This window comes from Arachis hypogaea, chromosome 5, assembly GCF_003086295.3.
Source record: "Arachis hypogaea cultivar Tifrunner chromosome 5, arahy.Tifrunner.gnm2.J5K5, whole genome shotgun sequence".
Classification (NCBI taxonomy): domain Eukaryota; kingdom Viridiplantae; phylum Streptophyta; class Magnoliopsida; order Fabales; family Fabaceae; genus Arachis; species Arachis hypogaea.
In genome coordinates, this window is record NC_092040.1 from 109,456,060 (window position 1) to 109,483,214 (window position 27,155).

Consider the following 27,155-nt stretch of genomic DNA (forward strand, 5'->3'; position numbering starts at 1 on the left):
TATCTCTTTTGATAATATTTCTTAGCACTAAAGCAAAGCGATATCATTATCTATAATACTGCTATTCTAAATTGTATTGGGTCCCATAATTCTTGTGATTGTCTCCCGTCACGTTTCATACATAACATTATACCACTCTTGTATCTTGAAAAATGACATCTACATATATACAAAGAATACTCGTTCTACACTATAGCACTCGTCTATGTCAAATATGTAATCGGATATTGATTTCGTCTGTGTTAAATATGTAATTGGGTATTGATTTCTCAAGTGGTTGTTTATTTATGTGTGAGCAAGTTTATAAAATTAATAATTAAAAATTATTAAAAAAAATTTAATCAATTAAATTATTTAACAACTCTCAATTATTATGTTATTTATTTCAGAGAAAGCAGCTAAATTTTTACCTTATAAAAATTAATTATGTAAAAAGAAAAAGTTTATAAAAAGTAATAAAAATCTAGACATGTAACGCAATAGGAAATTTCCGAGTTGGGAGGCGGCTGTTATTCAGAATTCAGAATTCAGAATTCAGAAGGAATCAACAATGTTGTATGCAACAAGGTTTAGGTATTCTGTTCGTCAAATCCCTAATTTTGTTCCACTCTCTACTCTCCCTCCTTCCTGTTCCTGTTCATGGACAAGCCTTCACTTTCATTCTGAGCCTCCATCCCTTCGTGAAGTTGACGATGCTGTTGATTCCTTCACTCGCATGCTCTGTATGCGTCGCCCTCCATCCATCATCCAATTCACCAAGATTTTGGGATCTCTTGCCAAGACCAACCATTTCCCCACCGCCATTTCCCTTTTTCAGCAATTGCAAGCCAGGGGAATCGCTCCCAATTTATTTACTTTGAATATCCTAATCAATTGTTGCTGCGGCATGGGTCGGATCACTCTCGCTCTCTCTGTGTTGGCCAAGATTTTCAGGATGGATTATCAACCTGATATCATAACATTGAATACACTCATTAAAGGTCTCTGTCTCAGTGGTAAGGTTGAAAAAGCACTACACTTTCATGACACAATGCTGGCTCAAGGATTTCAGTTTAATGAAGTCACTTATGGGACGTTGATCAATGGGCTCTGTAAGACCGGACAAACATCAGCTGCTATTCAAGTGTTGAGAAAGATCCCACGGCATGGGATTGTTCCTAATGTCATCATGTACAGCGCAATTATTGATAGCTTGTGCAAGGATACACTTGTAAGTGATGCTTTCCATTTATTCTCTGAAATGCTTGCTAAGGGAATTTCTCCCAATGTTATCACTTACACTACTCTGATTTATGGATTGTGCCTTGCTGGTCAACTTAAGGAAGCCATTTATATACTAAATCATATGATGCGGGAAAACACTAATCCAAATGTTTGTACCTATAGTACTTTGATTGATGGGTTTTGCAAGGAAGGAAATATCAAAGATGCTAAGAGTGTGTTGGCTGTAATGACAAAAGATTGTGTGAAACCAGATGTGGTTACTTATAATAGCTTAATAGATGGCTATTGTTTGGTTAATGAGGTAAATAAGGCAAAATTTGTATTCAACACAATGGCCCAAAGAGGAGTGTCACTTGATGTTCAAAGTTATAATATCTTGATTAATGGTTTTTGCAAAAATAAAATGGTTGATGACGCCTTGAGTCTCTTTGAAGAAATGCGTTGCAACCACTTGGTTCCAAATACTATAACTTTTAGTATTCTTATTGATGGCTTATGCAAATCAGGGAGAATATCTTGTGCTTCCAAGCTTCTTGTTGAGATGCATGATAAAGGTCAACTTGCTGATATAATCACATACAATTCCTTTCTTGATGCTTTATGCAAAAACCATCATGTTGACAAAGCACTTGTTTTGTTCAACATGATTAAAGATCAAGGCATTCACCCAGATATATGTATGTACAACATACTTATAGATGGTCTGTGCAAAAGTGGAAGATTAAAAAATGCAAGAGAGATTTTTCAAGATCTTTCTATTGAAGGCTATCGTCCAGACGTGAGGACATACACTATCATGATCAATGGGCTTTGTAAAGAGGGCCTGCTTCACGAAGCATTCGCGTTCTTGTCAAAAATGGAAGACAATGGTTGCTTACCAAATGCTGTGACTTATGAAATAATCATTCGTGCTCTGTTTGAAAAAGGTGAAAATGATAACGCGGAGAAACTTCTTCGTGAAATGATATCTAGAGGCCTATTGCAAGGATAAAAGTAGGTGAGATTGTTCTTGTTAGACATCATAAAATGTTGTTTGTATCTCTTTCTTTTTAACTTGTGTTTTGTTACCTTCTTCCTAATCATCTATCCATTCCATATTATTGATGCTTCTGTTCCTTTCTCTACATGATGGTGATTCTTTGTTGTGTTTAGCCACACTTGGATATTTTCAGTCATTGCTTATTTTATGGCTTTTTGTGTCAAGGTGGTTGTCAGTTGTCACATGTGTCTTGTGGGGATATATTGTTAACCTTTTTTATTATATTTGTGCTTTGATGTTAAGTTATTCCTAACTAAGTTTGTTTTGATTTCCTCATTCAAAGGGAATCACTTGTTAAGTTTCTCTACACTCTTGTTATTGTCTTTCATTCTTTTCATTTTCCCATGCAGCAATATACTTGCTGATGTAGCCATCTAATGTATTTTGGATCATGTTTCCAAAATTATTTTGCAGACATCTTCTCATTTTCTGTGTTCATGCAATTGCCTTGCCCTATAAGGCTGTACCTGAGGCATATTGTACAAATGCGATTAACTTTGACAAAACAAGATCATTGATTTTCTTCTCATAATAGAATAAATAAATGTTTGAAGGGGAGCGTTGTTGCAACGGTTTGAGTTGTCTCTATGTGACCTCAAAGGTCACGGGTTCAAGCCGTGGAAACAGCCACTGATGTAATTATCAGGTTATAGAATAAATGAACGTTTCTTTTGATTCAAGGTCCAAATATCCATGGCTAACAAAAATCAAGCTTTGATTGAACTACTATTTGGCATATATGAGACAGTTTGCTTCCTAATATTTAAAGTATGTGTCCACTTCATATGAAGCTTCATCCAACTTTTTCACATTCCGGTTAATCTATATTTATTATTTTATTTTGATCTGATAACTGCATCTTATCATTTATAAATAGAAATGCAGAATTAGAGACGAGCCTGAAACGCATGTTTATCTGAATTCTAGTTTTTTTTTTCTCTCAAGTATTTTATAGTTTCCTGTTAGATTCTGACATTTCAATTTGCTAATTGGACTTTCCAAAACTATGTAGTCATTCAAATAAATTGTAACAAGATTTGGCTGTACCGTTAAACTGCTCGAATATTAGATGCCAGTGAGTGTAAAATAATCATGGCCCTGTTTTCTTTCTTTTAAATTGTTGCTGTCATTTATGAAAAGTTTGTTATTTTCAAAACAATAGGTGATCATTCTTCTTTCTTTTAAATTGTTGCTGTCATTTACGAAAAGTTGTTATGGGCTTAACAGCAACATAATCATTTTGTCCCACTAGTAGCTAAATACAAGTTACTTTGGGTGGAATATAAAAATAGCAATGCGAGTCACATTGCAACAAATACACACCCTTGTGATTATTTTCTCATCCACATTCTGCTGAGTGCTGATTGCCTTTTCAGGTCACACAATACCATTAGGATTTTACAAAATGTGTCCTGTTTCCGTCTCCTTGATAGCTTGGCTTGGTAATGATTGCTTTCTACTGGGCACACTACAAACCATGTATTCTACTCTCCAAGAGTTGGTTGATATTGCTGCCAAAAGTAAATCACCAAGAAATGCTGTCACTAGGGAAGAATGTGCTGAAATTGCGAAAGAAAAGATATTTCTGCACTATATTAGATAAATTCAGCACTTTGAGTTCTGATATAATTATGCAACATGGCTGGCACATTTTACGACATCATCTTTGGCCAAAACTCAGCTGTTATAAACCATGCTTATCTTTCATTTGAATCCATGTACATTATACGCTGAATTTTCTTTCTTTCTTCTTGTATTATTATTACTATTTTGTTAATTTATTTTTTAACTTTTTCAGTTTGTTACTTAATCAGGGAAATCAAGGTTACAAAGACAAGCAGTGGCAGAAAGCCATTGGATTTTATTCGGAAGCCATAAAACTAAGCAGCAACAATGCAAACATACGACAGTAATAGGTCCCAAGCTTATCTAGAACTTGGAAGGTAGCATATCATTCTTGCCTTTCACTTCTCAAAAGTTATTTAGCAATTAACCTTGACAAAAAGGTGATTTACCTCTATAAATAATCCTGAACTTGGATAATTATGAAAGTTCTGTGATGATTGATTTTCTTGTCATGAAGACAAACAACTTTTGCTTATAATCCAAAGTCCAAATATCATGAGTCTGCTTCATATGAAGCTCCTTCTAGGTTAGGTTCAGTAGCTGTGCAAAATTTTATTATTTATTGATATTAATTACCTGTCTTTTCTTTTCCCGCAGAATGTCAAAGTGTATTTTAGAAGAGGTAGAGCTAGAGAGATGCTTGGCTATTATACCGATGCAATTGATGGTAAGATCTTTCATTCAGTTCAGACTTGTGTGCTACAAGTATCTGCACAGGCTACTATATTTCTTTTTTTACATCTTTGTTCGATTGTTGCTCTTATTTTCATATGAAAGTTTCAGAATTTCCAAATCATAGGTGAACTATTTTTCTTTGTAGATTTTCAACATGCCTTGGTACTTGAACCAACCAACAAAATGGCATCCTCCGCTGCCGAAAGATTGAGGAAACTATTCCAGTAGATATATCATTCTGTCCACTATATGTGATGGCTTTGGTAAGTCGTCGTTGGCTGCCGAATGCTTCCAGAAACATGAAGGTTTGAACCTACTCATTTCTTGTTATAGCATTCATACAACATTGTGTTAGGTGATGTCAGCAAAATTATACTTATTCTTTGTCCTTTAAGGGAAGAAAAGCTAGTATTGTTCAAGTTCTACATCACTAGTGTTATTGCCAAAAGTAATATAAGGTCACTAGGATTGTAGTGTACAAGTGATTTGAAGTACAGTGCTCATGACTAAAGCTTAATATTTTGATTTTGAGATCATTGGTCTTCGAATTTTACAATAAAAGCACTCACCATTGGTGTCTGAAGGTATCTTACTACCTTGTGGTAAGCTCTCAAATGCCTAATTTTTATCTTACTAATTTTTTATCTTATAGATATCTCTATAAAAATTTCATGCTATTTAAAAATCATTTGATATATCTATTTCTACCACTATATATAATGTATATATAATGAGTTGAAAGGATGTAATTTTGTCCCACGTGAAAGGCTCTTTTATCGTATATATTTATAAAAATACCTTGTGCTGTTTATAAAACTTGCACTCAGTTAGAATATAAATATTTATCATTTTAACTATTATTATTATTATTATTATTATTATTATTATTATTATTATTATTATTATTATTATTATTTGTCAAAAATAAAAAAGTGGATACACTAGTATATATAAAATCAATGTAATATAATTGTTTGAAACGTATGTATATATATATATATATATATACATATATATATATATAAGACTTGTTTAATTACACATTTATATTCCTCTCTAATGCATGGAACAGGCCAAGCTGAAATTCCATGATTGTTAAGTTTTGTTTGACTATTTTATTTGGCAGAAATTCAGGCAAAGACGTTTAAAATATTTTTAATAAAGATATTTGATTTTGTCCATTAAATCAATTGTCATGTATTAGAATTTTGACACGTGATAGAGAGATTAAAAAGTAGTTATTATTAAAAAGTATTATTATATTTTTAAAATTGTTATTTTAGCTTTGATATTAATTTTTTAATATTTAAAATTTAATTTTTTATTAACAAAATTGTATTAAAGGATTATTTTATCTTTTTATTATTTTTTATAAATTTTATAATATTATTTTCTGCTTCTATTTCGTTATGATTTTGATAATTTTTTTCATTTTTTGCAAATTTAATAATTTTTTATGAGTTAGAATTTTTATTTATAATTTTTATAATACTTTTAATAATTGTTTTATTTTTGAAGATTTATATTTTAATCTACCAATTTTTATTGTTAATTATTCCTTTTTAAGTCTAACCATTCTTATTTATTTTTGAATTTCTTGAATAAAACATTGTAAAATTGAGATTTAAAAAAAATTATTTCATATTCATTTAAGAAATTCAATGTAATTTGAATTAATATAGTTAGAATCATTATTTTTTTATTTATTCGTTTGGATAATTTAATTTTTTTCTTAATTTTTTTAATTTACTAGTTGATTTAATTTTATTCATATTTTACATTTTTATTATTAATTCACAATTCTTACACTACAAGAAAAACGTTGAATACCGTCAAATTTAGTCTCGAGTTTACCGATGAATTTACTGGCGAATTCGGTTTTTCGATGGTAATAATTTGAGGAATTGAAAGAAAAATTGGCGCGAACATTACTGACGGATTTATCCGCCGATAAAGCTCGGTTAATGGAACATTGCGTTTTGGTCACACACAATATATTATTGTCGGATTTAAGTCTCACGGTAATTTTGCCTTAAATCCCCTCATTTTAAAAGGCTCGCTCACTCTCTAAACCTCTTCTCTCTCTCTGTGCATCTCTCTCCTGCAAACGATGCCTCCGGCAGCCTCCTCTGCCAGTGCCGGCGCCACCAACAACCTCCAAAAGATTTCCTCTTCAATCTCAGTTTTCACAACCCCGAAACACCCCACTCCCACTCTCCCAATGCTTAATCTCCTCTCACTTTCTTAGTCTCTTTCTTAGTCTCTGACAACGACGAAACTCCTCCCTCTTCTCCACCGTCAATGTGGCCTCACAGTACCCTGACTCGCGTCCTGTGGTGGTGCGACCCTTTTCTCTCCGTCCTCCTCCACAGCGCCATGCACTAGCAGCTATCGTCGTCTTTCACGCACCAATAGCCGCCGTCGTCCTCCACGCACAGCAACAACACGCACCAAACAGTATCCGATTCAGAATTTTTTAATTTTGTTTTGATTTAGAATTTTTTTAATTCAAGGTTTTTTTATGGTTCTCTTTTTATGCTTCTATTTTTTTGTTGTTGGATTGTTTGACTTGAGGAAAGTTGTTGGATTCAACTTTCTTTATTTTTCTGCGACGACTGCATTAGTTTCTAGGGAAATGTGGTGGCAGACACTCAAATAGTGAGTGGTTTTAGAGAATTCTAATTTGTATATGCAATATTGTAGAAACGATTGAATTGTGTGAGGTTCTAGTCAAAATATGCTTTTATAGTAGTTTTTTTTGTCTCAATTGTAGGGGTGGACGCGGATTGGATCAGATTGGATATGACCAAAATTTCGATTCGATCCGCACTAAAATCATCGGATTAGATCGGATTAAATATACGCAGTTTTTTTAGCTTCAACCAGATCCGATCCGCAAAAGATAAAAATACTTTTTAGAAGCTTGTTTTTATTTAAAAAATCAATAAAAAATTTTTCTACTCTTTTAAACATGTTTACTTATAAAATAATATTAAACATATTTTTCTTAAATAATAAAAATAAAATAATACATATATGATAAATATTAGTTGAAATAAAATATAAAAATAATATTTACTTATTTATTTATTTATTTTTACGAATTTGTTGATATGCGGATGCCTCCATAAAATCTGCAATCCGATCCTATCAATGTGCAGATCCAATCCGATCTGATCCGATAGCCTTGTGAATCGGATCAATATCCGTAATTTTTAGATTAGATTCAGATAAATACCGTGGATATGTGGATCGGATCCGATCCATGAACACCTGTACTCAACTACATGTTATCTTGTGGTAGGTTTGTACAATTTGATTTTGAATAATTTACTAAATTGCCTTGACAATTATTTCTGGTTCTGCTGTATGAAGCTACACTGAGATTTTATATTCATGGTATAATTTTATGATGTGTCTTTTGTGGTTATGTATGAGACTTTAAACAATCATCTAAGTTTAGTTTCAATTTTACACATCGAAAAAATTTTGGGGTGAAATTATTTTTTTTTTCCATTATAATATAATTTGAATAAAAAGTAAGCTGATATAGATGCTACAGCCTCCTATTTTACGTGTTTTTTTAAATTATTTCTAAAGAAAAGAAATTGGAAGTGAAATTAGATTTCTGCTTTGGAGAAATTGTTATATCTTTTCTATACTTGAAATTTTAGTGATCAGATTACACTCTTATTTTCTATAAAGTATTTGGTATAATCAATTACCTTTTACGACTGATTCAATTATCTTTACGTGGTCATTTTTTTTGTATAGATCTGTCGAGAACAAGAAACTTGTTGTGGGCATGATAAAGATTCTAGTGTTCCACAAGGGTAAAGTATCTAAGGAAGATTGAATTGATTGGGTTTTGCATGAATACCGACTTCAAGATAAGGACCTTGTTGATAAGGGTGTTCATTAGGTAACAAATGATTTCTCATTCATGAAAATGAACTGTATTTCTAATTTGTTGAGACTAAAGAAATATATGTTAAAATATATGTTGTTGATGGTTATCAGCGGCTAAGAGAATAAGAGGTTGAATCTTGGTCCATTTTTCTTTCTCGTGTGAACTTGCTTTCTGTGGAGAGAGTACTGGAGGTATTTTGGTTTTATCTCTTAACTCGGTAGGAGATTCTTTTGTTTTGTCTCCTATTGTGAAGAATCAGAAACAAAGATGAGAGTAGAGATTGATACACAGATATATCCTGGTTCAGCTACCTAGTGCAATATAGCCTACATCCAGTCTTCATCACAATTATGATGGAATTTTCACTATTTTTTAATAGATTACAATCACCAATTCTCCCTAGAATTTTACCCAATTATATCTGGGACAAGTCCAGTTTTTAACTCAAACCGAACTTGACTAGGACTCAAAACTAGTTTTTAACCGTAAAGTGCTAACCCAACTTGCAAGAAAATTCCCACAAGATCATGATACAAAACAGAAAAATATACAAAGAATTTTTGAGATAACTATGTCTTTTTTTCAAGTCTAGCTTACTACTTTTTCCACTCATTGACTTTTTCTTACAAACCTTACCAAGTTTGCCTTTTTCAATGAGACTCAAACTGACTAAATTGAGAAAAAAATATAAAATAGTAACTATGAAGGAGAAGATCTTAGAACAACTTAGGAGGCTATGAGAACAGAACCAAATGCTCTATTCTACTCACTTGCTCACCCCTTGGTTGTTCATCTTTATTATAGAAGAGTGAAGCCTCAAAGGTTTGAACCAGATTCAAACTTGGGTTGTCTTCTTCCTCCTTCATTAGAACTTGCAGCGGTGTGGTCAATAAAGAGAGGGAGAGAAAGCCGAATCTTTGACATACATCATACCTTTCTCTTTCATCATTTTTTCTTCAAATTCCTTTAATCTTGACCGTGAATCTTTTCTTTGGCTCCAAGTTTGGTTTCAGACAGTGGATTCAAGGCAAAGCACCATTGACTTCTTCTTCTCCATGGTTGCTTGATTTGTACTTGAAGCTCAGCAGATTTTTTCACGGTTTGTTGTTGAAACACGAATGGAAAAAGTAACTTTTATAAATGCTCTGCTCGAATGGAATTTACTTCTTTGTTGTAGTCCTTCTTCTTGCTTGAAATTGAAAACAAACTTTTAGTTCTTTGCTGAGCCCTGCCTTCGGATCTTTCTTCTTTCTTCTTTCTTGGTTCAGTAACTTGATGTAATATGAAAGAAAAAGAAGAGAGAGAAGAGAGAGATTGTGTTCGATGAAAATAAAACAAAATTTCATTGTATTTTGAGTTGATTACCTGGTTAGATACTAGGTTGAAGAGAGATAGGGTTTGAATGTCACAACCAAATTGGACTTGGATCTCTATTTGGGCTAGGTTGATTTCTTTTTTTCCTATGGTTTAGCTTGTCCCAGTCTTCATGGATCAAGATTTGAGTGAATGGAGTGATAAGGTTAAAATATGTGTTAGCCAATATGCTTGTGTTTGTGGGCTTGATCTTTTGCTTCTTGGGTCGGCTTTGATTAAATTATTTTCCTGCACACTTAAACAAAAACATTACACAATCAATTGATAAAAACCAATAATGTTTGTTCATCACTTTAATCAAGTTTTAGTTTTTCAAACTCAACCGCTGTTAATTATTATCTATTAGTATTTGTGTTTTTCTTTCCATATGAAAATAACTAGAAATCTAAAATTGTTGTTATTTATCATGTTATCATCTTATGTTTCACTAGAATTTATGTGCTTAGCTGATGAACATATTTTTTAATATATGAGGATTAACAAATTTAAAAAAAAATTTAAAATTTAAATTTACTGTCAGATTTATCGTCGGATAAAAATCTACCGGTAATTATTAATTTAGTTATTAATTAATAATATATTATTGTTGGATTTATTAAAAAATTTTCGACAGTAAAAATTACCAATGAAAATTTTTCGACAGTAATTAGCATCAGATGAAAAAATCCATTAATAAATAATTATTGACAAAATTTATATTGTCAAAGTTATTCTAACAGTAATTCCAATAGTACCCAACGAATTTCTTATAATATTAAAGCACGTTTTTAACTATTACCAAATAAACAACTTAAAAGAAAAGTTATTTTTGTCTCTTTATATGAGTAGTGGTGGCCATTTTATTTACCCTAACACAAAACATCTTTCATTTATTCAATTTTTGCTGCCTTAATTAATTGGTGAGGCAAAATACCGTAATTCTTTTGCCTAGCTAGAAGAATTTAATTTTGGAGACGAATGCCCTAACAATATGAAATCATCCTATGAATATTTACTGTTGTTAAATTTGATTAGTCGCTAATAAATTCCTATAGAAAAAACATACTATATCACGTACTTGAATTTGCATACTAAGAAATTTCAATGCATGCATAGCTTCAAAATTCAGAGCACGTACGAAGCACACTGAAAAGATGTTAGCTTGCTAATGTATTTACTGTATTTTGCATGACTATGTTGTCTCCTCGTTCCCATCTTCATTTTCGTCAATAATTTGGTAGTTGGCATTGAAGTCATCTTCATTATTGCTATTATTTTTATTCCGATCTATTTTTCTGCCTTCATCAATATCTAACTCATATTTATCCTTATTTGTAGTCAATTATGCGAATTATACATATAAGAGGAGTTTTATGGTAGTATTAATTTTGGTGACTAAGAGTGATATAAATTTGACATATAAATAATAAAATATTGACACATGATAAAAAAATTAAATCTAAGATCAAAATAATTCTCTTTCTCTTATAATTTTTTATGATTACTTTTATAAAAATAATTTTTTATAATTATAAAAAATAATTTCAAAAAAATAATACTAAAATAATTTTTTTAATTGTATTTATAATTATTGTTTTTATTTTTAAAAAATAATTTCTTATAATTATTTTTGTGATATTTTTACTAAAATAATTTTTTTATATTTTTAATAATTATTTTTTATTATTATTTTTATTTTTAAAAATAATTTGTTATAATTATTTTTATTATTATTTTTACCAAAATAATTTTTTATAATTATTTTTTCTTTTTCAAATTTCGAAAAACTTATAGTAAAATAATATTTTCTCTCTTAGTGTTAATTTAAAAATAATTATAAGTAATTATAAGAGAGAGAATATCATTTTGGTGTTAGTTTTTTAAAAATACAAAAAAATAATTATAAAAAAATTATTTTGGTAAAAATAAAATAATAAAAATAATTAGAAGAATTTATTTTTTAAAAATAAAAATGATAATAAAAATAATTAAAAAATAATTTTGGTGTTATTTTTAGAAATTATTAAAAATAATAAAACAAAATAATTAAAAACAAAAATAATTATAAAAAATTGTTTTAGTAAAAATAATCATAAAAATAATTATAAAAATTATTTTTAAAAATAAAAAATAATAATATAATTATTATAAATATAATTAAAAAAATTATTTTGATATTTTTTATAATTATAAAAATAATTATAAAAAATTATTTCGATAAAAGTAATCATATAAAATTATAAGAGAGAAAATTATTGTGATATTAGATTTAATTTTCTTGCCATACGTTAATATTTTATTTATAGGTCAAATTTATATCATCTTTAATCACCAAAACTAATATTACTATAAAACTTCTCTATATATATAATTCGATCATTGATATAGTTCCAGTTAGTTGATAAATAAAAAATATCTTTTACATACTTTACCAATAATGGACACTTTTTATAATTATATTAACCCGCTAAATACTATAACCAAGTTCTTGGGTAAAGTATTTTTCATCCTCCTTAAAATTTGGGTTTTATGCTTTGATAAATATCGTTTTGTAGTTCTATAAACATCATAGTGTAAGAAATAATAAAAGAAATTAGACTTTTACACACAAATTTCACACTTTTAAATTTATGTAGTATAATTTTACTGATATAATAGGCTCATAAATTCATGCTAACCTCCATTGCTTCTTGTTTCTGCTTAAAAATCCACCATTCCATTCTTCTTTATGTCTTACAAAATTTTCAACTTATAAAGCCATGGTGAGACCGCTTTGTTAGAGAAGCAACGTGTTTAAGTCCGTTTATATATATCCACCAATTCATTAATTTAAAAAAAAAAAGCTTTTGCACTACTTGTGAAAGATTCAAAATAATTAAAAAATATGTATCGCAACCTGCGAATTGATAAAAGAAACTCTCTTTTTCACAACTTGTGAAATGTATAACATCAAAATAAAATCTTATAATGTATTATTTAAGGATAAAAAATATCTTTATATAAAGATAATTATAGAGTATTCATGGAAATATTCACCATCTTAAAAAATTTTAAACATATAAAGATTTATATCCATGAAAAAACTATTAATTTGAACAGGGGTTTAGTTTTGTTTCAAAATGAGAAAAATATATTTCACTATATTCCAATACTTATAGTGTGTCCTCTTGTTATGAATAGAGAATATTTATTTTTTTTAGAACCAAATCTAATTTATCGTTATTATTTGGGGTTAATAGTGAAATTCATTTTTAAAAGATCATTTATTTTTTAAATTAGTTTTCAAAAGATTTTTTTAATCATATTAGTCCTTAAAAGATAAAACGTAAGTCAAATTGGTCATCCTGTTAATTATTAAATGATGACGTATTACGTTAAGTGTCATGTGACATGATGATGACGAGGTAGGTTAATACCACATATCACAAGATGATTCGTTGACGTTTTAGGTCAGTGACACCTAACACGTCACGTATCACTTGATATGTAAAAAAGTTATTTATTCTCGAAAAGTGTAGATATAAGTCATTCTCATTCCTAAAATTTTAAAAATTAATCAATTTAGTCCTTATATAATTTTTTATTTTTTTATAATATTAAATTTGAAATATTTTTTGATAGTATTAATTTTAATATTATTTTTTAGACCTTAATAAACAAATTTTTTTTACATAAAATAATAAAAATAATAAAACTATTATAAAATTATTTTATTATTTGTATTTTAAAATTTTATATTTTTAAATTGTAATTTTTTTATAGTGAACTTTTTTTATTTAAACGAGTTTATCAAATTATTGTTGATTATATATTTTAAAATTTAATATTTTAAATTTTACTAAATAATATAGTAGTTATTTCAAAATTTAAATCTTTTAAATTTTTTAAAATGATAATTTTTATTATTGTTTAATTTATATGGTAGAACTCAATAATTAAAAAATCGATTTGTGGGATCACTTGTTGAATCTTAATATTTTAATATAATTTTTTAAAAATAACTACTATATTTATTTAGTGAAATTTAAAAGATTAAAAATTTAAAATAATTACTATATTTATTTAGTAAAATCCAAAATATTAAAACTTTTAGTATATAACTAGTATATGACTAGTTTTAATATTTAGATTTCACTAAGTAAATATATAGTAGTTATTTTAAATATTTTAATCTTTTAGATCTCACTAAATAAATATAGTAGTTCTTTTAAAAAAACTATGTTAAAATATTGAGGCATGCTACATATACAAGTCTTTTTGGCTTACAAGTTATACAAGTTAGCCCAAGTCCAAGAAAAAACACGCGCACCACTCCTTTAAAATCGAGCGTCCAACGCACGCGTTCATTATGCCGTAGTCTTCCTCTTCTTCCTCAATCAAAATACAAACCGTCAAGATTCAAGTGAAATTCGAAACAAACTACGATTCTAAAGATACGTTCCAACTCCTCACGAAGAGTAGAAGAAATTAAGAAGAAAAGATACAATTCTCCATAAAAAATCACCAGAAAAAACGAAGAAACATTATTCAAGGTACTGTTTTAGTGTTTTTTTAGGTTTTTTTTTTCTAGATTGTCTCTGCCATGTGTCTCATCCTTAACCAGCAAAACATTAAAGAATTTTAAGAAGAAATATACTGTCTCCCCCATGTTTTGGGTGTATTTCTTAAATTTTTTGGGTGTATTTCTGTAATCTTTTAGGTGTATTTCTGTAACCGTTTGGGTGTATTTCTGTAATTCTTTCTATAACTGTTTGGGTGTATTTCTGAAGTTTCATTATCTTCAAAATAATTTCAAAGCTTGATTTCAGAAATCATAAAAATAATAAAAAATGAAACAAGAAGGAGATTCAACAAATTTGGCAAGAAATTCGAAAAAAGAAGAGAAATCTTTTGAAAAATGAAAGTTATATATTTGCGTGTTAATTGATTTGAATTGATTTAAAAATCTGTTAAAAAGGCCCACAACATAAGCAGCGCGTTTAGGGGGTTTAACTTGTAAAGCTTGTAGCAAAAGACTTGTATGTAGAGATTAATCCTAAAATATTATGATACGAATTTGTATCAAGAACTAGAGAGAATTAGAGATAATAAAAAAGAATAGAAGTGAAATCCCTAGAATTAGGGCCAAAGAGGAAAAATAGAGTTTCCAATTACATTATGCCTCTCCCACATTATTACATTATACTCCTATTTATAGTATAATTTTTTAATTGGACTAGTCCAATACTAATCCTATCATTATCCTACTTTTCAAAATAACCTTGTCCGTTGTGAAAAAAATATAAATCCTAATAAAAATTGTAAAGGCAAATTACAAAAAAAATATCAGTAATCCTAAAATAAAATTGTCTATACTACTGCTAAAAAAAAAAAATTTAACCACCAGGATTTCATTGAAAAAAATTGTGTTCAATCCACAACCAACAAAATAAAATTACTGTAGAAATCTGAAAATAGACCAGAAAAATTAAAATCCTTAGAATTGGACTTGAAGTCATTATACCATCCATCACATGCTGATTTTGGGCTTCAGAAATTAAAATTTGGCCTGGCCCACAATAGAAGCCCAACTCATTGATAGGCATCAGCATCTCTTTCTCGTTCTCATAGAAGAAGAGAAACCCGTTGTTGTTTCTCTGTCTCGGAGGTGCACTCGCCGCCTCCCCCGCGTCCTACCCGCCGTCAACGACTGTCGCGAGCTTGCATGGAGGAACTGGCACTGCCTTCCAGCTCCCGGCTGTTTGTTGTTCGCATGGAGTCCGCCGTCGCTCATTCGTCCTTTGTCGCGATTTCACAGAAAGATAGTAATTTAAAATATATAATCAACAATAATTTGTTAAACTCGTTTAAATAAAAAAAATTTTACTATAAAAAAATTATAATTTGCAAATATAAAATTTTAAAATATAAATATAAAATAATTTTAAAATAATTTAATTATTTTTATTATTTTATGTAAAGAGAATTTTATTCATTAAGATCTAAAAATTAATATTAAAATTAATACTATAAAAAATATTTTAAATTTAATATTACAAAAAAATTTTATATAGGGACTAATTTGATTAATTTTTAAAATTTTAAGGATAAAAATAATTTACGGCTGAACTTTTAAAGACTATTTTAGTTATATATAACTTTTTTATATGTTAAGTGACACGTGACAAACTAAATGTCATTGACCTGATACGTTAATCAATTATCTTATAACACGTGGTATTAACCTATCACATCATCGTGTCATGTGGTCCTTAACATGACACGTAATTATCTAACTAACAGAAAAATAAATTTGATTTATATTTTATCTTTTAAAGATTAAAAACTAAAATGATTAATTTTTTTTTTAAAATTAATTTAAATAATAAATAATCTGTTATCATAGACAAATTTAACTATTAACTCCTACTATTTGTAAATGTCTTTTGTTGTCTTTTGATGAATGAAACTCTATCGTTTTTATATAAAACATAAATAAATAAACACACTTTTGGTCCTTCAAATTTGTCCTCGCACAATATTAAAAAATTATTTTAAATGGTTATTAATTATGTGAGTCAAACCTGGTCCATTTAAATTATACTACTTAAGAATTTTTTAATCACTTAACTCTTAAACTTTTTTTATTTATTGTTATATATATATGACCTCCAACTAGCTGAAGAAAATACACGTTCGAAGTTACTTATGATAATTGATAGGTATAAATGTTTCGAACGACAAATGTGAAATTAAATAAACTAAAAATTATAATCAAGTATAAAAGTTATCTTCCTTTTCTTTTTATAACATGTACGTGTTTCTGGAGTTTTTAATATCATTTACTCATTTGGGATTTTTTTGTTTTTATTTGTTTAGTTATTTCTTGTCTTTGTTTCTTTTTCGCCCCTCTAATTTAATCAACGGAAACCCAGAGAGGCAATCAAAATTTGGATTCCAAATAAAATGGATGCTCTTGGAAATGAAATAAACACCCATTTTTTAACATTCTTAATAATCTCATTCCTCACATAAAAGTTACTAGTGTTCTCATTACAAGTCCCTTTCGGCATTCCCAAGAGAAAAACTAGAAAAAGAAAACACATTGACCCAACTTCAAAAGAAAAAGATGCAGACTCGAGAGGAAAGAAAAAAGCTTAGATAATACACTTACTAGTCATAATTGTAAAGGAATCAACAATTATATTAACTGTAAAATGCAAAGGTTATGAAATTAGCATTGCTATTATGTTAATATCAGTTGCCAAGCTTCCCCTTAACCAAAACATCCAACACCCACGCATCCAAAGTTTCTTTATTTGCTCACTCTTTTAACCTTTATCTGCTTCATGATAATGCCCGTAAATGCTTCTTCTTTACACTTCCACCACCTCAAAGTTTCGTAAATAAGAACCCACCCAAAGTCCTCGCTACATGTACAATTGTACACGCCTACAATGGCACCTCTCTTACTCCTTTTCTTTATCTTCTTCGCCTCTTCTTCTCCACTAACACACTCTCGAACCAGGCCCCTCAAAACGACAACGCTCGACGTCGCTTCATCCCTTCAGAAAACCACCCGTAATAGCCCCACTTCATACTCCCTAAAAACACAACCTTCAGAATCTACACTCTCCCTTCAACTCCTTTCTCGCGCTTCAATTCAAAAGCACCACTCATACACGAACAACTACAAGTTATTCACACTCTCATTACTCGAGCGCGACTCAGCCCGAGTCAAGGTCATAGAAACTCGCCTAGATCTCGCTCTGAAACGAGTTTCGCGCACGGATCTTCACCCGGCCGAGTCGATGACCGAGTTAGACCCGGAGGAAATGCAAGGACCGTTGATATCCGGAACGAGTCAAGGAAGCGGCGAGTACTTCGTTCGAGTCGGAATCGGTAACCCGCCAAGTCAAGCTTACCTGGTCATCGACACGGGCAGCGACGTAAGCTGGATCCAGTGCGCACCTTGCGCCGACTGCTATGACCAAGCTGATCCAATATTCCAGCCGGATTCATCGGCTTCCTATGCACCAATCCCCTGCGCCGCGGCGCAGTGCAAGTCCCTAGACCTCTCCGAGTGCCGTAACGGAACCTGCCTCTACGAGGTTTCTTATGGCGACGGTTCTTTCACAGTCGGCGACTTCGCGACGGAGACCATTACGCTCGGCTCCGTTTCAGTTCCCAATGTCGCCATCGGCTGCGGCCACAACAACGAAGGCTTGTTCGTCGGAGCTGCTGGCTTGCTCGGCCTCGGAGGCGGCCCGTTGTCTTTCCCGGCTCAGCTCAACGCCACTTCATTTTCCTACTGTCTCGTGGACCGCGATTCTGACCATGCTTCAACTCTCGAGTTTCACTCGGCATTATCTCATTACGCCGTCACGGCGCCTTTACGGCGGAACAAGGAGATGAACACATTCTATTATGTTGGACTGACCGGAATTGGTGTGGGTGGTGAGGTACTTCCTATTCCGGAGGCGAGTTTCGAGGTGGATAGCACCGGCGCCGGAGGTGTTATTGTGGATTCTGGCACGGCTGTGACGAGGTTAAAAGAGGAGGTGTACGACGTTCTGAGGGATGCGTTTCTGAGCGGGACAAAAGGGTTGCAGAGGGCGAACGGTGTGGCGTTGTTTGATACTTGCTACGACTTGTCGTCTAAGGCGAGCGTTGAGGTTCCGACGGTGTCGTTTCATTTTCCTGGGGGAGGGAGTTACCGTTACCGGCGAAGAATTACCTGATACCGGTTGACTCGGTGGGGACGTTCTGCTTTGCCTTCGCCCCCACTACGTCTTCCTTGTCGATAATTGGGAATGTTCAGCAGCAAGGGACACGTGTCGGTTTCGACGTCGCTAACTGGGTCGTTGGATTCTCTGTCGATAGCTGCTAGTCGTAGATGGATTATGCATGTGCAAATTTTAATTTAACTATTTAATTTAATATTCTCTGTTGTTATTATTTGTTTAAACTTTTTGTTTTGTTTTCCACTTTTTTTTTTGGTTCAGTAATTTCCCTAGTTGCATGGATCGGCACAAAAGATAAAGGGACATAGAAAAGGAATATTTCCAACGTTTTTTTTTTTTTGACAGAAGGAATATTTCCAATGTTGTGAAGTTAGGTTTCCAGATATGAATGTGGAGACGGGAAAGAAAGGTAGATAAATGAGTGAATGGTTGGTGGTCTCACCACTAAAAACATTTCTAACTATAAACACTAAATTAGCTATAAAATCAGTTTTCAATATAAAATATATATTAAAAATAAATTAAATTATATATATATATATATAAAATATAATAATTTATTTTAATAATTAATTTTAATATATAAAATAATATTTTAAAGGGTAAAAAACTTATATAAGCCAAGGCAAGAAGGGTCTAACGTAAATACGCCAAACCGAAAATCGTTTCAGCAATAAGTCAAACACGATCTTTATGTAATTCGAACCAAGGTGGTTCGAACTACAAACCTTAATAATTCGAACCAAGTTGGTTCGAATTAGGGGAGAGAAAATTCAAACGTAATTCGAACCAGGGTGGTTCGAACTCTTCTTGCACGTAATTCGAACTGGCCTAGCTCGAATTATTCATGTAATTCGAACCAAGCTGGTTCGAATTACCCTAGGCGTGGTTCTTTATAATTCGAACCAAGGTGGTTCGAATTATGGTTGATTCGGGTAAGGAGTTCGAATCACCCTCATTCGAACTATTATTCCTACCCCCTACCCCACAAAATCTCAGAGAAAACGACCCAGATTCTGTCTCGGAGGTACTCTTCCATCCGCCTTCACCGCTGCACACCCCTGCATGTTGCGCCACCAGCACAGCCTGCCCCACCGGATGATGGGGATGACATCGCATCTGTTTAGATGATTCACGTTTCATGTATTTTTTCCCTTAAAGTTCATTCATGTATGAAAGTGATTTGTATTTTTTTTGTTATGTTATAGTCTGTTCACCTATGTTTTTTTTATTTGTGTTGTTGGACGTTGATTATGTATGATCAATGAATCTTGAAACAGTTCAGTGTTTATTTTTTCTTATTAAATTGTGCACCTACGGAAAATGTAGCATTATACATAATTAAAGAAGCCATATTCGTTACTACTCGCAACAATCAAACTAAAAGTCATGCGCACTAATGTAAATAATACTGACACTAACAACATGCGAAATAATGTAAATAACTCTAAGACTAGCAACATGCGCACTAATGTAGATAATGCTAACACTAACAACATGCATACTAATGGTGTCCTGTCTGAGACGAGCCTCCAACCTGTGGGCAACTACGTCGTGTGTGTCCGAGTTGGCGACATAGGCCGCACCTCTTTGGCCGATTCGGATCTGCCTCGTCCATATTCGTCCGTATCCTAGTGGATCTAGGATGACCCTCTCTGGCACGCCTCTTGTCAGGGTCTGGAATCACCGTGGGCCCGTCGTAAGGTGGCCAGAATCCCTCCGGGATCGGAGGTGTGAATCCCATCCGATACACACTGAACACGGAGCTAATCTGATAGACGCTGTGAACGTAAGAGGTCCAGGTGACCCGTGAGTATGCACAGCATGCAAGTGCGTGCTGACACGGGAAATGAAGAGCCTGGAAGTACCCGCAGTCACATGTCCGAGAGGCAAGTGATACTCTGTAAGTACCCAAGGAGAAAGAACCAGTCGGAGTGGTCTCTGCTACAGTGAACTCGGAGTTATCCCGGTCATACAGCGTCACCGTGAAGCACCTGGCCGTCTTCATGTTGGCCTCAATACACTTCACCAAATGCTGACTGAATTGTTGTCCTGTTCCCATCTGGGCCTCGGCCTCTCTCCCCTTGCGAACAAACAGTTCCGCAAGCCTACCATATGTTGCCTTCACCAGGGATGCTACAGGGAGATTTCTGACCCCCTTCAGGATAGAGTTCACACACTCGGAGATGTTCGTCGTCATGTGACCGAATCTCCACCCTTCATCACGATGCTGAGTCCACAACGAGTAATCAATCCGGTTCGCCCACTCACACATCGCCGGATCTTCAGATCGCAGGATATCAAACCAGTAATCAAATTCAACCTCGGTCTTCGCATACGCCGCGTTCACTAGTAGCCTCCTAGCATCTTTGCCCTTGAAGGTTAGGGCAAAATTAGCCGCTACGTGTCGTATGCAGAATGCACGGTACGCAGATGGCGGTAGCCAACCGCCGTCAGGGGCCTCAAGCGCAGCCTTGATGCCGTTGTGCCTGTCCGATATAACCAGCAGACCGGGCTGCGGGGTCACGTGCTGTCGAAGGTGCGAGAGAAAGAATGTCCAGGATTCCGCATTCTCACCCTCTACTAGTGCGAATGCGACAGGTAGAATGTTCGAGTTCCCGTCCTGTGCAATCGCGATGAGCAACGTCCCCCCATACTTCCCATACAGATGGGTGCCGTCAATGCTCACTAGCGGCTTGCAATGACGGAATGCCTCGATGCAAGGCGGGAAAGTCCAGAAAAGCCTGTGGAAGTACGCTTGAGACTCGTCCACTTGTCCTCCAACTCGAACTGGGCTCGTCTTAAGGACGACAACACTACCAGGCATCGTCATCTGCACACCCAACACCCACCTAGGCAGGTCGTTGTAGGACTCATCCCAGTCACCGTATATGAGGGCAATAGATTTCTGCTTCGCTATCCAAACCCTCCGGTAAGTCGGCCTAAAACCAAAGTGCGCTGCCGTGGCGTTCAGGAGCACCTTGATGCTCACGGATGCATCGGCCCTAACCATTGGCATAATAAACGCCGAAATCACATGATAATCCAAACTCCTGTGGTCACTCGAGATGGATGTGGCCAGGCAAGTGTGAGGTCCATTGTACCATTTGACCTCCCAAATGTCCTTGCGCTTCCGGAGACTCAGTCGAATCAACCATGTGCACCCATTCCCAAACTCGGAACACTTGCCCACATACCGGCGGTGATCGGACTCCACCACCTTGTACTGTACCCCTCGCCGGATGCTGTAAGTCTTCACACTCAAAAGGGCCTCATCTTTATCCTGGAATTGCTGACCAACCTGGAACTCTGTCAGACCAGTAGTCCCTTCCGCATCTCTAGCTCCGAATCCAACAGCGTGCCCTAATACCCCCTCATGTCTCATGGCGTCCAAGTCCAACGAGGAAAAATGTGGTGGATACTACTGTGTGCCAGAGCTAGAACCACCTACCTCCAATGCAGGCCCAGTCGCTCCAATATCATCAGCGCTGTCATCGTCAATCATATTCGGCTCGACGTCATCATCCTCTTCATCAACCAAAAAACCGTCTCCTACGCCAACAGGTGCAACTCCCACTAAAGCGTTCGGCAAATTTTCCCTTTCCACTACCTCGTCGCCTTCGGTGCCATTGAGGTCAACAGCAAAAGACGGGGAGGCGACATGTTGGACCACTGGTTCGTACACAGGGATGGACGAGGAAGCAACGGCAGGCCGGGAACTAGAACCTGCTGGATTCGCTAACGTGTTCGTATTCCTGTTCGAACCGCCGGAGCTGGATACAACATCAACCAGGCGTGCCAACAACTCCGGTGTCCTCACCTCCGGAAACGGACGCCGACAAAGAAACATTACTTGCAAGTCCTCATCATTATTAATCGTGAAGCAATCATACTTCACGGTATTCTGTAGCACCGTGACTGGAATGCGATAGAAAAACTTCTTTACCCGCTTCGCACCATCCAGACCGAGCTTCATTAGTACAGCGCTAACAAGGTTATCATAGCTCGTCGTAGATGTTACGACAATACATAGAGGATTCTTATCTGTGAACTTTACTCCGGAACGAGTTTTTCTATTAACAGATCCTCTGTGGTGCACCAAAACCACAAAACTCTCCTCACTAGCCATCTTACTCCCTGTAATGAGACTAACTCACGTTTGGAACCATATATATACAGCTCAGTCTCACACTAATTCGAACCGGTCTGGTTCGAACTAGGATTTGTGTAATTCGAACCAACCCGGTTCGAATTACACAGAAACCGTCTCTCTCTATAATTCGAACCAGCTTGGTTCGAATTACGTTCATTCTTAATTCGAACCAAGCTGGTTCGATTTATTACCAACCAACAAAACCTAATTCGAACTCACCTGGTTCGATTTAATAACAATTAGAGTTCGAACCAACCTGGTTCGAATTATATAAAAATACAATCTGGCTTATTGCTGAAACGATTTTTGCTTTGGCGTATTTACGTAATTTTTTGAGCCAGTTGGCTTATTATGATTTTTTACCCTATTTTAAAATTATTTTGGACTATTAAATTTTGATTTTTTTCATTTGTTTAAAAATATTTTATAACCTTTTCATTTAAGAAGTTATTTGGATAATATTATAAAAAATATAAATTAAAAATATTAAAATCATTAAATTAAAATTTAAATTTGATTGTACGTATTTAAAATAGTGCATATACATTAAGATTATGATATTACGAGTTTTTTTATGTAATTTTAAAATAATAAATTACCTCCTTTTAAATTCAATCAAGTTCAATCATTATTACATGGAATATATGATATTTTTTTTAGAGAATAAAGATTTCTAATCTGCCATAATTTTTAAGCTGGATGTGAGTGATACTTACATGAAATTTCAACTTCAAGGCAATAATAGTTTAAGAGGTATAAAAATTAAAGTAGATTCTATACCTCAAGGTAGACATTTCACCTGCTATTTATGGTGCGTTTTTGGTGAATATGAGGAAAGATTCGTAATATTATCTCCATTTGGATTCTGATATTGTTGATAATTCTGAGTACTGCGTTTTGAGGTGGATGGTTTTTTATCAAGCTGCTTAATTGGTTCACAGACATTGCGAAAATGATTTTTTATCATTTTTCTTACTTATGTGGTGTGTAAGAATCTAAAATTAATTTAACTATTTAGTTAAAATAAAATAATAATTATCCAGAATAAGTTGAAAAATATAAAAATATCAATTAGAAAATTTAAAGGTGAGATTTAAATTTAGCGAATTTTTTTGAATAGAAAAAATATAATTTTTTTTTGGAAAAATGCGTAAAAGCACGTATCGACCTAAATTAGTCCGGTACTGTGAGTGAGAAAATTAAATTATGGGTGAATAAATTAAATTTTATAATTTAGAGAAGATAAAAGTAATTGGAATAGAAAATCAGGCATTTATTATGAAGATTTTGATTCAAAATTGGACCAAACGAATCAAGACGTGAATCGGACCTAAGTGGGTCCAAACCCCTCCTTTCACTTGAGCCAATTTAACACAATTACACTTGAAAGAGAGGAAAGGCACGGTGAAGAGAAGAAGAGAGTAACCAAAACTTAGAGCACTATTTACCTTTTTCTTGTTTTGCTTGTAATTTTGATCTGGAGCTCTGATTGATGAGCCGTTTGTGACCACGCGTCGTTCTCCTCATCCTCTTCGATTCTATCTAGATATTATGGTAAGTACTTCGAAGTCTTCTGGCCAATTTTATTTTTTCCATTCAATTTGTGTTTTGGTTTGGTTTTGAGAAAATCTTGTGATTTTGATTGTTTAGTGTAAGACCGTAATTAATTAACCGCTTAATTAAAATTAGTTAATTGCCCAAAATAGGTTCAAAAATTTAGAAGGTTAATTAGAAAATTTAAATATAATATTTGGATTCAGTAAATTTTTTAAGTTGGATAATGTAATTTTTTGTGGAGAATTGCGTAAAAATGCGTACTGTAAATTAGCCGGCAGTATTGGTTTAGGTCTGTCTAGTACTACGTAAGAGTAATAAAAACTGTATAAAAAATTAGAGAAATAATTAAAGTTAAAAATCGGGCGCAAATTATAAAGATTTAGCCCAACATTGAGGCAAATGGGCCAAAAATACTAACGGATTGGATCAGACTCAAGTTGGGCTCAAGCCCAATATATATATATACCTCACTTAAGAGCCAATTTAACTTATTTCCACCCACAAATAAGAAAAGGAGTGTTGTTGAGTTGAAAGAAGAGAAGACCCACAAATAAGAAAAGGGGTGTTGTTGAGTTGAGAGAAGAGAGGAGAGGGTTTACTATTCATATCTATCTTCATTTGATCATATCTTGAGCTACGATACTTTCATTGACGAGCCGTTTGTGGCCACACGAAACACTTGTCGAGTTCTTCATTTCTAGCTAAACAAAGTTGGTAAGAACTCAAAACTCATACTCCAGTTTCTGCCCTAATGAAATATGCGATTTTACGTTTAGTTTTTTAGTAGATTTTGTGATTTTAGTTGTTTAGGTGTGATCTAGTAGCGGGTTATTGTTAGGTTTTGTCCTAAATTATAGTGGGTAAGGTAAGATTTTCTTAAACCCTCATAAAATTATGATTTTGGTAAACCCTAGGTATTGATTATGATGAATTAATTATGTATAGCTTGGAATTTATGATTATTGGAGCTTTTGGATTGTGTGTGGTGGCTTGTTGAACTTGGAGACTTGTGAAAGCTTGGTTGAGGTCAAATTTTGGTGTTTGGTGCATATTGAGAATCGGCCAAGGTGGTTTCGATTTTTTTATGTAATATGTAATATTTCATGAAATTTAGGCTAGTGGCCTTTAAGATAGGATTGAAGTATATGAGTTGAATGAAATGATCTTTTGATATGGAGTTGTTATGGTGATATGAAGTTGGTATTGATGATAAGTTTTGATATTTGTTGATTCTGGTGATGATTATTGATTTTGGTTGATAATTAATGATGAATATTAATGTTGTAGGTAATGAATAACGAGTGTTGATATTGTTGATAAATAATGTGGATTATGAGTTTTGATGATGATAAATTGATGCTTATATTTTATAAGTGTTGAAGGAGTTGATAAATTAGGATATTAAAGGTTGGATGTGTTGTATAGTTGAATAATGATGGGAATTTATAAGTTTTTGTACGAATTAGGTTGAATTTAGAGTTGGATGAGGTGAGTATTAAATGTTTGGATGATTGAATGATTAATATGGTTGAGAAATATTTAGTTTTGAATTGAAAGTTTTGGTAAATTTGAGGTTCAAAGGTTTTTGGTAAAAGCAGATTTTTGACCAACTTCAGCGGATCATAACTTGAGCCTCGGGTTTTGGATTTGAATAAACTTAGTCTCAAATTAAGGATAATTTAAAAAGCTTTAAAAAAGGTATAGATTTTGTGGAAATTGGAATTTTGTAGAAAAAAGTTATATATGTTGGAAGTTAGGGCAAAAATCTAATTTCTGTGATGTTACAAAAAATTTAGAAAAATATGTCGTGTGCCAACGCACACCTCTGTGCGTACGCACAGAACAGAGTGGGTGTTTCAAGTTGTGCTTATGCACAACATCATCCATACGCACAGGTAGGGAAAGCCTTTTGGTGCGTGCGTACACAAACAATCTTGTGCATACGCATAAGTCCTGTTTTTTTCCTAAAACCCTATTTTTAACTGTTTTACCTTCCCGGCAAGCTTGCGGACTTCCGTAATACTTGTTTAAGATCCCTTAGCTTGTTTTTAGGCTTTGAAATATAGGAGAATACAATAAATGAATTAGTTAACTATTTTCTGGTAATAAGTTTAGAAAATAGAGACTTAGGTTTCTGAAGTACTGGGGATGAACTAGCTGAGTATTTGTGATGGAGTACTAGATTGATCATGTACTTGTGAAATTGAGAACTGAGGATGGTTGTATTGAATTTAGAACTTGGAGACGAAGGGACTTGGATTGTATGAGCAGTGATCACTGAGAATATGTTGAGGGTTTCTGGCCTGGCAAGGATAGTGGTATAATCCCACTTGCTCAGTGCGTAAACCGTGGTGCAGGGATGATTGTTTTATCTTGCCTACAGTGAGGATGGAGGTTTTATCCCTCTCACGTATTGATGAATTGTTTAGCAAGGACGGTGGTTTAATCCCGCTTGCAGATTGATTTGTGAATGCAACCCGAGCAAGGATGGTGGTTTAATCCCGCTTGTTCAAGGTGCCCAGTAAGGATGGTGGTTTAATTTTGCTTACTGTGGAGGCAAGGAAGATGGTTTATTCTCGCTTGCATGTTCTGGACAAGGATGGTGGTTTAATCCCGCTTGTTTATAAAACCTACGGATAAGGATGGTGGTCTAATCCCGCTTATCCGAGTCGGGTCTGGCAATATAATCGACACGTGAGCTCATGGCTAATAGGGTAGGCATTCATCATATGCATCTCTTGTATGCTTGTTTGCTTTGATTACTTGCAGTTTGCCTAAATGTATAATATGCATACTTGCTTCTTGAATTACTTGCTATACATAAATATTACATGTGTATTACTTGTTTGCATATACTTGTGATTGTCTGGTGCTGAGGAGGTCAAGTAGGTGGTG

At 33.5% G+C, this 27,155-nt stretch overlaps 1 protein-coding gene and 1 pseudogene across 11 annotated transcripts; both read left to right on the forward strand.

The window, feature by feature from the left end:
• The first annotated feature begins 446 nt into the window (after positions 1–446).
• LOC112802668 (uncharacterized) lies at positions 447–8,618 on the forward strand. Of its 11 annotated transcripts, none has more exons than XM_072237816.1 (6): positions 467–2,221; positions 2,678–3,031; positions 3,640–3,981; positions 4,078–4,206; positions 4,487–4,556; positions 4,710–5,151. In XM_072237816.1, exon 1 carries the CDS (start codon positions 551–553, stop codon positions 2,213–2,215), a length of 1,665 nt encoding a protein of 554 aa, XP_072093917.1. In that variant the 5' UTR covers positions 467–550; the 3' UTR covers positions 2,216–2,221; positions 2,678–3,031; positions 3,640–3,981; positions 4,078–4,206; positions 4,487–4,556; positions 4,710–5,151. The 11 variants fall into 11 exon arrangements, with proteins under 11 accessions (XP_072093913.1, XP_072093917.1, XP_072093918.1 ...); XM_072237817.1 differs by having other exon boundaries at positions 467–2,217; XM_072237818.1 differs by having other exon boundaries at positions 467–2,217; positions 2,678–2,909.
• Positions 8,619–16,841: 8,223 nt separating this feature from the next.
• Positions 16,842–18,774, forward strand: LOC112802669 (protein ASPARTIC PROTEASE IN GUARD CELL 1-like; annotated as a pseudogene).
• The last annotated feature ends 8,381 nt before the right edge of the window (positions 18,775–27,155 follow it).

Excerpts from the sequence above, each read along its gene's own strand:
- LOC112802668 (XM_072237812.1), top strand. The coding sequence starts at position 551 with ATGTTGTATGCAACAAGGTTTAGGTATTCTGTTCGTCAAATCCCTAAT.